Genomic DNA, 17,414 nt, shown 5'->3' with positions numbered 1-17,414 from the left:
TGAGGTTCTGCCCGCCCAGGACACGGTTCTCAAAGGTTAGGCAGTGTGTTCCAACTTCAGCACGACAGAGCTCCGTGAGTTCTGCTCGCTCGCGAACTAGGCATCTGCGGAGGGAGAACTTCGGAAGGGACGGGGGGTGGGGTCAGCTCGGGGCAGGCAGTCTGCTCCCCGGAGCAGGCTGCGTCTCCAGCCGCCAGCAGCACACTCTGTCTGATTCTTGCACCGGGTAGCAGGCTGTGTCTCCAGCCGCCAGCAGCACACTCTGTCTGATTCTTGCACCGGGTAGCAGGCTGTGTCTCCAGCCACCAGCAGCACACTCTGTCTGATTCTTGCGCCGGCTAGCAGGCTCTTCCTTTCAAGACCTTTCCTCAGTATCATCTGGGTCCCCAGAGAAAAGCGCCAACTTGTCATTGAGGGAAGAAATTTGACGTGCTTATTTTCACCTTTTCCTTCCCTCCTGTCACTGCAGATGGAGGAGACTAGGCTTTCTGCCTCAGAGGAGCTACCTCAGACTTGCACCATTCCCAGAACCACCACTCTTTGCTCAGGACATGATGCCGACACTGACGATGACCCGTCCCCAGTGGAGTCGCCGCAGGTGCTAGCCCGCAGCCCACAGTCTCACGTCTCGGGGTGCCCGTTCCCGTCAAGGTGGAGGTCCGCCGTGAGCCCAGGTGCCACTGCACCTCAGTCTTCCAGCTGCAGCATCTCTGCCTCATCCCCGGGCAGCAGCCTCCAGGATCACCAGGAGAAGGCGGAGCCTCAGAGTTGCTCCCTTGCCAAGGTCTCCTCCTCCCTGGAGCTGGCTGTGCCGCCGTCGGCCCCCTCGGTGGTGGGGCTGGGGCCTCGGTTCCAGTGGTCGCCCCAGCCAGTGTCCTCAGGGGGCGATGCTCCCGGGCTGGGCAGGAGGCGCCTCTCCTTCCAGGCCGAGTACTGGGCCTGCGTGCTGCCGGATTCCCTGCCTCCCTCCCCTGACCGCCACTCCCCGCTCTGGAGCCCGAATAAAGAGTATGAAGACCTGCTGGACTATACTTACCCCCTCAGGCCCGGGCCTCAGCTCCCAAAACACCTTGACAGTCATGTACTGGCTGAGCCCATCCTGCAGGACTCAGGCGTAGACCTGGATAGCTTCTCCGTCTCCCCAGCAAGCACTCTGAAGTCACCCACTAATGTCTCGCACAGTTGCCCACCAGCAGAGGCCGCTGCCCCGCCGTTCTCAGGGCCCAGAGAGCCGATCTCTAAGCGGTGGCCCTCTGGAGTACCCCAGAAGCAGGGCAGTGTGGGGTTGGCATCTTGTAGCCCCATTGCCTCTACCCCCAGAGCCCCAGGCAGTAGGGACACTCCTTGGGAGAGCAGAGAGCCAGCCCTGAGGGGCATGAAGCACTGGCCACCTGTGGGCAAGCACCTTGAGCTGGGCTCTCCCCACCTGAGAACACGGGACAGAGGGTGGCCCTCACCCAGACTGGAAAGGGAGAAGGGGGCCAGCCAGGGTATCGGGCGCTTCGCCTGCACGGAGTCTGGATGGAAACCACAAGAGGAGGTGGAAAGTGATGACGAGTATCTGGCCCTGCCCTCTCGGCTGACGCAGGTGTCTAGCTTGGTTTCGTATCTGGGTTGCATTCCCACCTTGGTGCCCCTGCCCACTGATGCTGCCGAAGGGCAGAGATCCCTGGACGTGTCAGACAGTGATGGGCCAGCTTCCCTCCCGTCGGACTCCAGCCAAAGCCAGCTTCCCTCTGGGGCTGCCCTCAGAGGGTCCCGAAGCCCTGAGGACCACAACCACTGTTTGCTGCGCTCCTTCGTCCGTGCAAGGGGCTCAGCGGGAGAGGGCGGTCTGGTGAGCAGCCAGGCCCTGGGGGTCTCCTCTGGACCGCTGAGAACACGCGCCTCCTTGCCGGCGATGTTGGACCAGCGGGCATTCTCGGATCCAGATGCCGAAGGGCAGCCTCCCAGGAGAGGAGGAGAGCAGGGAAAAGAGTCGCTCGTGCAGTGTGTGAAGGTAAAGTCAGCATTTCAGAGGAGTCGTCTTTCTTCCCTCAGCCCATTAACCTCATAATAAAACCTAGTGACACTGAGTACTTATGCGCCAGGCACTGTATTGCACCTTCTCCTGTCTAATCCTCATGACTTTCTACTGGCGTTCTCATATCACAGTTGGAGAAAAAGGCAGTGAGACATGAGGTAACCTACCCGTGCACAATTAGCAAGGGCTGGAGCCTGAGCTGCTAACACTATCCAGGCTGCTCCCCGAGGCACTTGACCTTGAGGATTAACGGGTACTCTGCACAGGAAGGACCTGTGCTCAGATGCCTTCAGGAAATACGGGCTCAGTGAAAGTGTTTCTTGGCCGAAGGACTTCTCAGAGCTTCAGTTTGATAAGGCGGTGTAACTGCAGGGTTGGAGGTATCAGATGCACCATTTCCTAGGCTTCTCGGTCACTGAAGCTTCTCTTGTGGACCACCTGAGACTACCAGGAGGTGGAGCTAGTGCTCCGTGGACTAGGGTTGTCGGCATCAGGCAGATGTGAATTTCGGCTCAGTCTCTTCAGTTTGCTTGTTTGTAGAATGGGGAGCTTTGCCTCTGTGGGACTGTCGTGTGGATTAAATGAAGTAATTCATGTCGAGCGCTTCGCGTAGTCCCTGACACAAGGATGTTTGGAGCGTGGCTGTACACACACTCGGAGAGCCCACGGCCTGCCTTCCGGCTGAGCGCCCAGGTGCTGTGTCCACACGGCAGCAGGGCAGCCAGCCCGAGGGCTGTGTCCCCAATAGCGACATCACAGAAGGGCTTTAACCTGCCCCCCGATGTCCCGTGGATGACTTTATTTGTACGGTGGAGCAGGTAGGACAGGTGTTAGCGTGTGCCCTCCTTTGTGATGAAAGATTGAGAGAGACCGTGGGGTGAAGTGCTTGGGTCACAGCCACCCCTGATGAGTGGGTGGCAGGAGTCTAGGGCCCCAGCTCCCTGGGCGGGTGGGAGCAGAACAGGGACAAGCAGTTTTAATTCAGTCGTTTTCAGGCATAGGATCAGGTCAGTCACGATCATGGTCACGTATTTTACGTCCACGTTTTCCCCAGGAGCAGTTTTAGAGTTGGCGGTAGTGCTGACCCAGGAACTGGTCTCTGTGCCAGGCAGGCCCCTTCTGGGCTGTCCCAGTCCCTGCCCTCACCTGAGCTCCTCTGTCCCTACCTGTGGGGCTGGACTTTCTCAGACTGAGGGGGCCACAGAACCAGGTGCGCTCTTCTTATTGCCCTGGCGGAGGTCTGGAGTCACGGGGTGGGGACAGGCATGGAGGAGAGAGGAGACAACGCCTCAGTGGGGAATGCTCGCGAAAGGCGCACAGTCTGTATCCTGGGATTCCCCCAGGTATTTTTAGCCTTTGAAAATGTAAACAGCGGTTCCGTGTGTAACACCACGTGTTAATTTGTCTACACAGGCATTTTGCTGTCAGCTGGAAGAGCTGATCCGCTGGCTGTATAATGTAGCAGACGCTGCTGACCACCTGACTGCATCCAGGTCCAGCCTTACAGGCCTCAAGTCTTCTCTGCAGCTTTACCGGGTAATATGTGGTCCTGGCATCTGACTGTTCACTCACGAGAGTGGTGGCTAAATTACTTGATTAGAAAGTAGAAGTTCAAATAACTGATGCCATGTATGTTGTGGTCCATTAACTTTTACCTGAAATCTAATCAGAGGTTCTTTTCAAATTCTTAGTGCTGAAAAACTGTAACATGTATGAGTTATTTCCCAGGCCAAATAGAATTTGAACAAAGTGCATTTTATTTATCCTCAATCAAAAATACTTCAGGGTTATTTGTGATGTGATTTTCCAAATATCTCCGGGATTGATAGGCATAGATCTGCACTCTTCGGAAGTCATGAGTCACACATGGCTATTGAAATTAAGTAAAATTAAAGATCAGATTTTTCAGTTATCTGGCCACATTCCAAGTGTTCAGTCATCACATCTGTCTGGTGGCTACCATATTGATTGAACAGAGCATTCAGAACTTTTCCAGCATCACAGAAAGCTCTTTTGGACAACACTGACTGGATTTAAGGATCTGAGCAGCAATTGTACTGACTCCAGAATATACACAAGGCATTTTGATGGTATTTAAACAAAAATGGGATCCAGTTTGCTTCTGAAGGTATTTTTTGGGGGGTGGAGGTTGCCTCTTTTTAGATTTTGTTATTTAAAAAATCTCTTTGTGGATTCTGGTTAACTTTAGAACAGGTGTATTTTGGGTGACAGTTTGTGCTGTTCTGGCATAATTATCAGTATTTGAGCAGATACACACTCTAAGGGGCATCATGCCTGGGTGCAGACATGCTCTCATGGTAGAAAGACACCCTGAACGTCGCCTCTTGTCCTTAGCCTCCCTGTTTGAGGCCTGTGTCCCACAGATGACTGGGCCCCCTCCTGCCAGTCTTTGCAAAATGACAGTCATCTCCCTCAAGCCAAAGACACAGCACTGAAAAGCAGCTACCTCCATGCCCCAACTCCCTGCCAGCTCAGACAAGAAGCAAGGGTCCAAGCTGGGAGCTGCGGCACTAACCAGAGGTGTGAGGGCAGGACAAGGTGGAGAGAGAAGGAAAGGCTGCCCGGCAGGACTGAGGTAGCACATCTCAGAGCAGTGGCCTGTCAGTTAGCCAACAACAGGACTCCGCCGGCTATGTGAAGGCGCCGGCGCAGGAGTGTTTAACCGGGGCCCCATTTATCTGGAGGTAGAATCAAAGGGGCCTGTGAACATGGAAGGGAGGTTTTTTTAATCATTTTCGCTAACCTGTAAATGAAGTATATATTTTTTTTTTTTTTGCTGTAAATGTAGACAAAAAGCCACAGTAGTATTAGCAGTACCTCTGTCACCATCAGAAATCACTTATTTTCATTTCACATTACATATAGTTATAAACAGTTATCTTGAATTATCATTCACGTGCATCACTAATTTGAAACTTAGGTAGTTACCAGACCTGCTGCTGGATCCTGTTATTTGACACGTTAATAAAGAAGCACATCCTAAAAAAAAAAAAAAAAAAAATTTTTTTTTTAACGTGACCTCCATAATTTATTTTGATGTGCCAGTATACATCTCTTTATATTGTGTATCCATTAACATAATATTGTAGATATAGTTATTTTTAACCCTTGTCTCTTAGCCTGTATGGTAGAGTTCAAAGTGATTTACACACCACCACTACAGGATTTTTATTTTTTTAAGGTGTAACTGATGTTTAATATTATATTACTTTCATGTGCATAACATAATGATTTGATATTTTTATGTATTGCAAAATGATCACCTCAGTAGGCCTATTAACATTGATCACCATACATAATTACAAATTTTTTATGTGTGTGATGAGAACTTTTAAGATTTGTTCTCTTAGAGACTTTCAAATAAGCAATACAGTATTATTAATTATAGTCACCATGCTGTACCTTACATCCCCATGACTCACTTATTTTATAACTGAAAGCTTGTACCTCTGACACCTTTCACTCAAAAGTGTTCTGAATTGGATGATAATCAGTTACCCTAAGTATAAACATTAACTTTGACTGAAGTACCCACTGACTTCTAGCATGTCTGGTTGGCCAAGCCTTTCTCACCTCTTCTGAAGGAGCAGAGGTGGTATTTGTGGTCTGAACCTGATGCTAGTCTATTAAGGGTTTTCTGGGACAGTTCTTTGAGTAGGAGAGCGTGGGATTTACTTGTGCCTGAGCCAGGGCCGTACCGCCCAACTCAGAGCTCCCACCGCACCCAGGCAGGAGGGAGGGCCTTTGTTTTACAACTTGGAGCCAACTAAAGTTTGCGGCGGTGGTGGTGGGGGGGCTTGCCTGGGTGGGCCAGCTGCCCTACCCTAGTGGGAACGCTGTTTCCTGCTGTATGGAGAGAGGCTGCCAGAGTTCCTTTCCCAGAGTACGCTTGAGGAAGGAGAGGAAGGCCGAGAGCAAGGGTCCTCTGTGTGGGACCCCCGGAGAGTATGTGCAGAGCTGGGCAGGGCCCACCCCGGGAGGCCCAGGGGCACCACCACTGTGCGGAGAGGATGTTGCCTGGAAGTTGCCCTAGTTGGATCTACCTGGGTGGCCCTTCTGGAGTGCCCCCGCCCCGCTCCCATCAGAGCCGGTGTCATGTAGAACAGCTCCATGCCCTCCGTTTTATCCCGCATTCTGTCCTCCTGCACCTCCACTTCCAGGGTGGTCGTAAGCAACTATCTTGCTCTGTGGGTAGAGCTGAGATCTGAGCTGGGAGTTACCCCTGCAGGTCAGCGAAGCCTAGCCCACTTGTGTCATCCACACAACCGTGTCACAGAGTGGGACCACACTGTCAACCCCTCCCCACACAGAATGGGGCTTGGCTCAGGCATATGTGTGAGCTACCTTGACCTAATATAAGCATGCACGCTTGTGTTCACATATTTTCACTTGTGACTCTTGTCTTACATACTTTGTCTTAATAACACAGTGGGTTCCTGGCAGCATATAAACTGCAGAGAGTGCTAAAGAATAAAATAATAAGTATAGGTATTAGGGCAAAGGAAAACTGAAGACAGGAATACAGTAAATCCAAAAGTAAAATTGTAGATTCAAAATTAAACTGCCAGTTTCTGCACCCTGTACTAAAGGTGGTCATGGATTTGACTTTACATCTTAGCAGCTAAAGGAAAAACCAAAAACAGCTACAAGGCTTGATGCTGCGAGGGGAAAAGAAATCAGCTGCTTAGGAGACTGTCAGCTTCCCTGACGCCTTCCCATGTCCTGAAGTCCACAGAAAGCAGGACATTGAGGGGAGGATGTGGGGCGAGGCAGCAGCTCCCTGTGGTCATGTAAAAGGCGTCGCTCTTGTGGCTCTTACTTACCAGGTCCGTGTTTTGAGACTCTCGTAGGCCTGTGAGTTTAAAGAGAACCCTGTGAGGTGTGGCACAAGCAGGAAACTCTGACTCCAGGCTGTTCATGAGCTAGGCTCTGCCAGGGAAAAGAAAGCTTTTCTTTTGTCAAACTGTAAACAGAAAAAAGGATTGATTCTGTGTTTGCCTTGGGCTCAGAGAAGGTGAAGTTAAACTATTGTACTGTTTACTTGGATTCTGAAGACTGGGTGGGTTAAAGGGGAATCCAGCTACGGAACAAGGGATCATTTTTAATAACTTTTACGAAATGGTAGTAATGAAACTTTTTTCTTTTTTTTTTTTTGATATGCTTTAAGCAATTTAAGAAAGATATAGATGACCACCAGTCCCTGACGGAGAGCGTCATACAGAAAGGGGAGATTCTACTTCAGTGCCTGTTGGATAATACCCCAGGTGAGACGCTTGAGGTTTTGAATTAAGCCAGGGCTTAATCCCTCTCCGTGTAAGTCCGGGACCCACACTGTCACTGGGAAGGAGCCTAGTGCCAGAGTCCCTCCCATCCGTACCCGCTGCCTTCGACTCCCACAGCCGTCTGCCAGCCCCTCGAATCATCACGGCCCCGCAAGCACATGATGAGGCAGTCACAGCCCTGCAGGTGCTAAGAAGTTAGGCATTGAGCCTGCAAGAACGGTGCTCTCTAGTTTCTGCTTTTATCTTTCCTTGGTGGTGTCCTGGATGGGAATGCTGGCTTTAGTCCTGTCCTTGGCTTTCGGCTAGGGTGCTCACAGCGGGGAGCCCCTAGGGTTCCCTTCCTTTCGCAGTGCAGGCTGGACCCCTCTCTGGTTTGGGGAGGGATTTGCTCAGGATCTGAGAGCAGTCAGTCTGTTCTACAGGAAGAGACTGAAGGAAGAAGTGAACTGATGAGAGGGGACAAGTGGACAGCAGGGCACAAACTAAGCCTGAGCCCCTTTTGCAGGATGGGTTCCCAGGTTAGAAAGGTGTGAAAGTCACAGACTTCGAGAGTACATCTCAGCGTGCAGGGTGCAGGGGTTTACGATTGGCCTTGACCTTGCTGGGGGCAGATACGATAGGATGAGCTAGGAGAACACTAGGTTAAAGCAGTGAACTGATCGACCACCCCCACCCCCACCCCCCAGAGCAGTCGCTATTTTCCTGTAAGACTGAACAACCAAGTGTTGAAAGAGCCTGTCTGTATCTTGCCTCAGTTTTGGAGTGAAATGGGGTTTACGCTGGAAGCAAAGAGCGTAAGCAGAAGTGGGCAGGCCCCACTGGCTTGAGGTGGGACGAGGTGGCGCTTTCCTGGCCAGAAGTGGTGGGCGGTGTGTGGTGGAGAGGTGGTGGTGACCAGAGTTTCTCAGCCTGAGCACCGCTGACGCTCTGGGCCGTGCGATGCTTTGCTGTGAGGGGGCCGTCCTGTCGTTGCCGGGTGTTCAGCAGCGTCCCTGGCCTCTACCCGTTAGACGCCAGCAGCATCCCCCCAGTTGTGACAGCCCTGAACATCTCCAGACATTGCCAAAAGTCCCCTGGGAAGACAAAACCAAGATTGAAAACTGAATGGGCAGAGGGGCTTTGATGGGACGAGGAGCCACTGAAGGGTTTTCAGCAGGGCATGGCTTATCCAGTGTGAATTATGTGAGCCCTTGGTGATCCCCTGCCTGCGGGAGGCCTTTGTCTTGGCTCTTCTGATGTTCTCTTGCACTAGGGTTTTTAGGGTTTTTTGGTTTTTGTTGGGGCAGAAATCCAGTATGCCAGGCTCCTTTGCCACGTGTAATTACACCAATATTTTCTTGAATACTGTGTGCTGAAGCAGTTGGCATACCAGTTTTTTCGTTTCATCACAGCCCTGTGAGATGGATGCTATTATCGCTCTTATTTCACAGAGCTGTGCATTTGCCTTGGGCCACGCAAGGAGTGGCAGCCTGGCTCCAGCCCCTGTGCGCTGACCCCGCTCAGGCTCCTGCACCTCGAGACACAGCAGCACAGAAGAGCTCAGTACCAGGACACTTCCTGGAGGCCGCGTGTAACAGTGGGCTTCTGACAAGCTTCAGGTGCTTGGACCTTCGTTTAAAAACGGATTCAGTAGTACTTCTCAGTGCTTAATCTGTAATAACAGCCCACTTTGCCCTCCTCTCCAAAGGAGTCTAGAGGTATTTTACTGCCCAAATAAGAGGCTTTAGGGAATTCCCTGGTGGTCCAGTGGTTAAGACTCGGCCCTTTCATTGCTGTGGGCCTGGGTTTGATCCCTGATTGGGGAACTAAGATCCCACAAGCTGTACAGCGCAGCCAAAAAAAAAAAAAGACGCTTTTGGGTATTCTATGGTTTCAGAGTGACACCCTGCCCCTCCCGACCCTCTGCTTGGAATAATCAGGAACTTGGCTGTTTTGTGAAAATCACAAGTTTCCCTAGACATTCACAGGGTCTCTCCAGCTAGGTGCACAACTCTTCTTTCCAGAGCTTGCTGTCAGAGACAGTGGAGCCTGAGCATGGACACCTCCCGTCCCGTCCCACGCCCTCGCCCCCCTCAAGCTTCTTCAGAGCCTGCTTTCTTCCTCAGCCACAAGTATAACTTTAGGGACAGGAGGTCAAATTAATTCCTTCAAAACGTGCCCACCTCGGTCTCCAGCCAAAGGCCTCCGCAGTGGCTCTCTGGCAGGTTTTCACATTTTGACCCAGTTACTTTGGTGCATGAGTTGACGGTCCTGTCTCACACCCTAATTTCTCATTATACTGGATCAAATAACTAGAACCCATTGGCATCAAGCTGAACCAGGCCCCTGTATGCATGTATTCAATTAAAACATCAAAGTCTCAACTGAGAAAGATAATTTCATCACTGTTCCCAGCTTTCCTTTTCTTAAAATATTTATTTATTTATTTATTTATTTATGGCTGTGTTGGGTCTTCCGTTTCTGTGCGAGGGCTTTCTCTAGTTGCGGCGAGCGGGGGCCACTCTTCATCGCGGTGCACGGGCCTCTCGCTATCGCGGCCTCTCTTGTGGTGGAGCACAGGCTCCAGATGTGCAGGCTCAGCAGTTGTGGCTCACAGGCCTAGTCGCTCCGCAGCATGTGGGATCTTCCCAGACCAGGGCTCGAACCCGTGTCCCCTGCATTGGCAGGTGGATTCTCAACCACTGCGCCACCAGGGAAGCCCCAGCTTTCCTTTTATTTGGAGCCAACCAAATGTTCTAACATTCTAAAATAAAAGTTCAAAAAATAAAGGTCCCCTGAATTCCACTGACCACTCACAGGAGGACCGGGCAAAGGTCTGGTGAATGTGTGAGGGGAGAACCCAGCCCATTCGCCCTTCCAGGTGAGCTGTGCCGCGTGCCCCGGCTGCATTCCTCGGCCTGCCTTGCTGGCTCTCATAAAAGTTGTCAGGTCGGCACTTTGCCCCGGCGATGCTGCACTGACGTGGCTTCCCTAGGGGCTGATCTCAACACAGCCAGCCCCTGTTCTTCTTCCACCCATCCGTCAGTATCCTCTGCAGATATGCAGCTTCCCCTTTCCCTTCCTCTGTTAGCAGATGTTGCAGCTGTGGCAGGAAACCAGGGAGAGTGTGAACACAGCTGATAAAGGCGCAGGAAGCAAAAGCAGCCTTTGTGTTTAACAAAGGAAGTAAAGTTTTTAAGAGAAAAAAACAAGCCCGCTGTGGGTGATGCACTGTGAACCTAGCCCATCCCTTCCTCAAATGAACACTTGACCTGTAGGGGATGGAATCTTGGCCTCACTAACCATCTTGTCTTAGCCTGCTTTCAGGTAATTTTCTTTTGAAGTCTGTTCATTTAGGACCCACAAAAAAGGGTTCACAAGCATTCCCATATTACATTACCAGATCACCCATATACGTGCTAAATGACAGTCCCACAGCCAACAAGCTGATAGGACCTGGTAGCAGGACCCAGAGTCCTAATCTTGGCATGTTGTTTTGTTTCATTTCAGACTTCTGCCCCACAGGATCTGGGTGTGTGCCCTGGGTCTTATCTCCAAAAGTCAGATAATTCCAGTCACCAGACACCTATGTCTCTGTGCCTTTTTGTGGATTATGTAACTCCAAAGTGGAGCCAGTGAAATAATTCTCTCAGCTTTAATCAGAAGTTAACAGCATAGATCCTCCAGTGCAATACAGTCCCTGGAGAGTCACTGTCAAAAAAAAAAAAAAGTGGACATTGTGAAACTATTGCCGTGTTCCTGTCGTGTATAAAGTGCTACACCCTTATATGTTCTTTTGAAACTAGACTTGCATTGTCTCTTTGGCCTGACTGCTTTAAACCTCATTTGTTAGTGTTAAAGGACATCCTCGGGAGGATCTCCAGGCAGCCCAGCGAGCTGGAGAGCCATGCGGATCACCTGTATGACACTATCTTAGCCTCTCTGGACACACTGGCTGGCTGCACCCTCATCCCCGACAACACGCCAATGGCACACAGGAGCGCCAGTGTGAAGGGGATTAGCCTGGTAAGTAGAGCAGCCCAAGAGAAGAACATCTGTCCTTGGACCCCAGTGCCCAATTAGGGTACAGAGCTCCTGCTCTAACAGTTGGCTGTTTCTTACACACTTGTGGAGCTAAGAGCTGGTGAAACAAATAAGAGGCTGGGAGAAGCCCCTGAAACTGAAAAAGGGAGATGCTGCCATTGCCAGGAAGGGGGGGGGGTGTCTTCCAGCGATGATGAAAGCTCACTGTGGTGCTTCCCATTACTCAGTTTCAGCCCTGCACCTGCTGAGGACTAGGGTGCTCTAGCTTCCATTGTCTATGGGAGACCCGACACTACCCGCACCTGCCACGAGAACAACTGCAAACTTTACCTGTACCTACTTTTTTACGTCTGCACATGTACACTTCTCCAGTACAAGCTGCCTCTGTTCTGCAGACTCTTCTCACCCAACTCATTTGGTGCCCCATCTCTAAGCAGCTCTTAACAGCACCAAGTACCCACGGGGATCCAGAATTGCTGACCACTCTCCATACCTCCTTTTCCTGAAAAGGCTCCCTTCCAAAAAAGGCTAGGGGGATAAGATGGGAGTTCCATGCCTTGGAGACTTAACAGTACAACTTTTTATCTCTGGAAAAGTCAAGCAGGAGTCATAGGGAAGGGAGGCCAAGAGAACAGAGGGATCGCTGCTGGCTGTGGGGTTGCCACTGCCCAACATGATGATTCCACAACTGGAGCATACTTTCTCTGAGACTTCCTCTCCTACAGCCAAAGTCTGGCGTTTAGCTCAAGAGATTTTCTGGGTGAGAATTCACTGTAGACAAAAGGCGGCAAAAGATAAATCCAGGTATATCAAGAGCAGGGGAGTCCCTTTGTTTGCCTCAAATAAATCTGAGCGGTAGTCATTTTAATTCTAAAATGAATGCAGGTGACTGCCGTGTCATTTCTTCCTCTGCAGCATTCTGCCTGTAACAGATGCTTCTCTTTCTCTTTCAGGCATCTTCTCAGGAAGAGATGTAATCTGTTAGCCAAAATCTGGCTATTGGGAAACTTTCCGAACTCCTTGTAAGAGCCATTCAATACTGAAATCAAGGGGGAAACTTTCATGTACTAGCTTTAAAATGCCTTTCTCTTCGCTTAAGTAAGGGCTGTTGAGTTACTATTTTTATTTAAAATGAATCCTTCCAAATTAAGGTTTTCCTTTGGTGCCTCTCTACAAAGAGCACGTAGCTTTGCGGTTGTTGATAAAATAATGCAAATAAGGCTTACAGGTCTTTCCTCTCCTCTGTCCAGTTAAAAAGAGGAGAGAGCATTCCTAACTAGTCCACCTGCTGAGATCATTTAAAGAAGGTATGAGGAAGCAGGTACCCAATACTTGGTATTCTCAGGCATACAAGAGGATCCAAGAGACTGGTGGGCCAGGAACTTGGGTCTTTTCATAAAATGAAGCATAGGCTTATAAATCCCTCTTTGAAGATTGTAGAAGAGACTTTTAACTCTCCCAATTAATAGAAGGTTCTGAACAAATAGAACCTCTGTCAATTATTTTGGGCTGTTAGGATATCTTTTATCATCCTAAGTGCTCAGGGCTCCATCTGCCTGCCTAACATCTTGAAGGAGAATATGTTAGGGACTTGGGGAACTGCCATTGAGCTTCAGCCGGACTATGGACTAATTATCCGCTTTAAGGAGGTGCCTTCCTCCATTCCTGCTCTCCCTTGGAAGAGTAGTCCAAGGTCAGAGAAGGGCATGGATAGATCACACAGCCTGGTTAACTACAGAAGCTAAGGCTGTCGAAAGTGAGGGGAAAAAGGTAATTCTTCGTTGCTTTGGGAGTTGACATGTAAGTATCTTGTAGAGAAAAAAAAAAAAATCTATGGATCAACCACTTAAAGCCAATTCTATGGCTTTTTAAAGCAAAATGATCGGCTATTGCTGGTAACCACAGATTCTGCAAAAATAAAAAAGCACTTAAAAAAAAATTTTATTGGGCTGTGAATGAACACGGAAGGAGGAAAGCACTTTCCCCGTTTACTTTTAGTATTACCGTGGGCTAAGACTTGAGGAAAGGTTCTTCACACTTAAAGATCTTTTTTTCAAACTCCAGATTCTCATTTGAGGAGGGTGCTTAAGAAAGGAAGATCTTTTAAGTTTATAAAGAAATGAACAAGTCACCTGAACCCAGAGAAGGTAACATTAGAAGTTATTCTCATAAAGCAGACTTCTGATAGCCCCTCAGAATAAAACATTTAATACAAAATTAGCCTCTTTAAGAGAAGTTGTGGACTTTAGTTTTGGGGGCTGAGCCACATAATCTTAACACCATCTCGTCCACCTCGGTGTAAACTAAAATCCTATGAACCTGACTTTTCTGCTTCAAAATTTCTCAGACTTTATGCTGGAAAATGAGCTGTAAGTTCTAATATTTAAAGATTAACTATGAAGTAAAACTATATATAATTCAACAGTAGCTATATAAAATGCAGTGTTTCAAGTGCCTCTGTTACGCTGGTATGATTTATCATAATGCTTAAGGGCATGATCAGAACTAAACTGTGTATTATGATGCTGCCATCTCTATTTTAATCTTGGTTCCACACATAGTGAGATTTAAAAAGACAGAACACCTTCCTAGCAGATCATTAATATATGTAAAATATTCTTAAAAGCCTAGAATTGGTTAAAAAGGCCTATCTAATGGCCTCTGTTCTTAAACTGATATATTTCACCTTCTCTCTGTGGTTATAAATTGGTACATGCCTTTCCAATGAGTGTGTTACAGGATAGCCCTTGGGAGTTAAACCCATTTATTTACTAACATTTGATTGGCATGAAAGTAAGTCTTACTAGTAAGCGAAAAAATTGAAGATGACAACCCTATAGAAACTAACTGGCTGATGGTATTTTATAGCAGTTGAATGCTGAACATGCCATTCTACCATTCAACCTAATAATTATAATCAGCTTCAGCTGACAGGAATTTTCACAGACTATTTTATTTCGGAGTACCCTGTTTCCCAACAAAGTACTGCTTTTATCTAGAGATGATCTAAGATACTTTTGTTCACCTCCTTTGAAATAAGGTGTGACTGAAGGGTGCCTACTCTGGACCTAGTTGTGAATGCCACTGAAGAGTATCAACACAACTGGTTATGATGTCTTCGGCAGTGCTGTAAGAAGTTTAAGACCCCCCTTACAACTCAAGCTGAAATTGTTTCTGACTAGGAAGACGCTGCCAGCAGCATTCCGTGAGCAAATACGGCCAGGTTAGATTCAAGTGGCCTGGCTGGCCAGTGCACTGTGGTACATATTACCTTAAGGACAGCAGTGGCTTACAGTGACATATCATGTAGTTCCAAAATCCCAAGTTTACCTGTATTATAATTTCCTAGTAGTCCCCTTAAATTAGTAGAACTTAAGTCCACAGGGAAGTGGCAGTACTAGGAGCTGGATTGGCAGTTTCAAAACCTGGGTTCTTGTTGAAGCTCCATGGCTAAGCTCATCTGCAAATAGGAGACAGTGTCAATACAGGGCTGTTTTGAAGCTTAAATGGGAACATAAAGAAGGGCCGATGTAAAATATGCTGCAGTGGCGACATACATGCCAAAGGAAATTTTGGTCCAAGATCAAAGAACAGGAAGTTACTGCTCATACCAGAATGGCTATCATCATTCTGTAAGGATTCCCAGAGACTGTGACTGCTTAGGTTTAGAACACTCTTCACTTCTGTAAGCTAATTCATGGCAGCCACTTATATTTAAAATATGGCAAGCAATAATTCCCTTTACTGAGTTGAACGGATTATTAAAAGCCCATAATAGCTTGAAATATTTGTACTTGAAAATGGGGGTAGGAATGGGAATTCCCCCCCCCCCCTGAAACTGCATTTATTGGCAAATTCAAAATAGCAAGTAGTGAAGCATGCTGAAACATCCTGCAGTAAGCCCCAGTCTGGACTGCCATGGGGGAAAAAGAACGCTAGAATTTTCCAAACTAAATAAGTATGTAAATGTGCTTACATCTCAAATTCATGTAATGCTTTTGGCTAACTCACCAAGAATAAGCTGACACTTTGAACAACTTGCTGTATAAAACTGAACTTGCTGTATAAAACATCACACTTCTAACATTTGTATCATCTACTTTAAAACACAGTTTCTGAATTCTTTCCCCCCGTATACTGTATTGATAAGGCAAAAAAACAAACCTTCTGAAGCATTAAAAAAAAATCTTCACCCAAATACTACTGGTAACTTGAGGAATTTTTCAGTTGCCTTATGTGAGGATGAATAGATCCAACAAGCACATCTATAATACAAAGTAAACTGTGATTTTATTGTGAAATTCTCATAGATGGAAAATTAAATTGAATATTTATTCTGTCCATTTCATTTTACAATAATCTTACCACTTATTTTTGTACCGTGTATTTCAATTGCCTGTTTAGTGAAAATAAAGAAACCTATAATTTTTGGCTTGTTTTAGCTTAAATTTTACCATTGAATTAAAGACCCCACCATGAAATGCGTTGCCAACAGCCACATCCCAAGCCCCTAAGTAAAGAATGTTTTGGCTGCTAGTTCAACCCCAAGGAAACAATCTTTCTTTGACTTCTATCACCTTAAAATGCCAGTGTTATTAGCAAAAGATTTTTGTTCCCCACAATAAAAACCAACCCTAGGATCTTTAAGGTCCTAGTTAACAAAATTTTCACGTGTGCAAAATTCGACTGAAATAAATATATTTCTCTCATTTATCATTCCCACCCAGCATTCCTGTTTTCAGCTAATTTTAAGGGATATAATTTCTAAAATTCGGGCAAAGAGTAAATTTCCTGCTTTCTACTTCAATGCTTTAACTCTCCTCCAACCTACACAGTTGTGGAGGATAAAAGAGCTGACATGTGACTCCAAGCATGGAAGAAACAATATTAGCACACGTTAGTCTAATCATCTGCCAAAAGGAAAGGTGTGCTGCTTTCCACCTCTACCACAGAATTAAAGTGTTGATCAATGAAGCCATTTCAAATGGTTTTAGAGAAGGATCAGAGATAACAGGCTAGATAGCATACATCTCCCTGAACCACTAAGCTTGGTAAAATCCCTATGCAGCACGGAAGCCTCCCTACGTCATTTATTAGTTATATTATCTGGAAAGCATATTGGATGCTGCTCTAAGATAGGTCTACAATGCCCTGGTTGCACACACAAATGGCTGTTTTGAGTATAATGCAAGGCTCTATTTCCCTTTAGCCATAAGAATTAAAACAATACTTATCACCATACATTTTGATATTACTTCCAATAAGTACAATATTTATTAAACATATCTTCAGTTGTTTTGTTACATAGTGTGCAACAAATTACAATATTCTGCAGCCACAAATTATATGCAGAGTATGAAGAAACTATTAATCAGATAGTGTAATCTTTCCATTTATAACTCTACGAGGAAGAACTAGCAAATCAGATCTTACATATAACATCTCACTAAACTTTATGCATGGAAAGTGACAGACACTGGTTGTGCTGTTTGATACAAAATGGCTGAACTTCATCTTCAGAAGACTAAACCTGACATCTAAACATGCCAATATAAACATCAAAACAAAATATATTCTAACCAACCACGGGAAACAGTCTGGTATCAGGAAAGCAACAAGGATTACACACATTATTTTATAAACCAGCACACAAAGGTTTAAAACAGTTCTGAAAATGAAGTTAGCTGTCTTGAGTCAAGGGAATAAAAAAAAAGTCAGTATTGACCATTTACAATCTCTGACCTTTGTGGAGACGGTAAGAATCTGTTGTAGTGCAGCTACATACAGTACAATTCAGGCAATTTTGTTTTTTTCACTTGGGTTCAGATTGCAAATTCATTGCTGTGAGAAAAGGACGGAGGCAAATTTTAGCAGCAACCTCCACCTGACTGCTTGACCGGAGTGCTCTGAATTTTAACATTGGACTTCTCTGCACCACCAGCTGTTGCTCCAGGACCCATTCGCTTTTTAATCTCAGCTGCCATTGTCATGAAAGACTGTTCTACATTTGTTGCATTCTTAGCACTGGTTTCCAAAAATGGAATTCCGAGGGAATCAGCAAATTC

The 17,414-nt window shown here is 47.0% G+C and overlaps 2 protein-coding genes across 2 annotated transcripts in view; one reads left to right on the top strand and one right to left on the bottom strand.

The window, feature by feature from the left end:
* The window catches only part of CEP68 (centrosomal protein 68), a 26,908-nt gene extending 11,130 nt beyond the window's left edge, over positions 1-15,778 (top strand). Inside the window, 5 exon segments of the mRNA XM_036873691.1 lie at positions 470-1,999; positions 3,437-3,559; positions 7,212-7,308; positions 11,159-11,331; positions 12,303-15,778. Coding sequence (XP_036729586.1) covers positions 470-1,999; positions 3,437-3,559; positions 7,212-7,308; positions 11,159-11,331; positions 12,303-12,326 — 1,947 coding nt within the window. The 3' untranslated portion in view covers positions 12,327-15,778.
* The window catches only part of RAB1A (RAB1A, member RAS oncogene family), a 28,631-nt gene continuing 26,884 nt past the window's right edge, over positions 15,668-17,414 (bottom strand). Inside the window, exon 6 of the mRNA XM_036873692.1 lies at positions 15,668-17,414. Within this exon, the coding sequence (XP_036729587.1) occupies positions 17,217-17,414 (198 nt within the window). The 3' untranslated portion in view covers positions 15,668-17,216.

The sequence above is a fragment of the Balaenoptera musculus genome, chromosome 13 (assembly GCF_009873245.2).
Source record: "Balaenoptera musculus isolate JJ_BM4_2016_0621 chromosome 13, mBalMus1.pri.v3, whole genome shotgun sequence".
Classification (NCBI taxonomy): domain Eukaryota; kingdom Metazoa; phylum Chordata; class Mammalia; order Artiodactyla; family Balaenopteridae; genus Balaenoptera; species Balaenoptera musculus.
The sequence above is the reverse complement of the archived record's forward strand: the minus strand, read 5'-3'. Positions and strand labels throughout refer to the sequence as shown.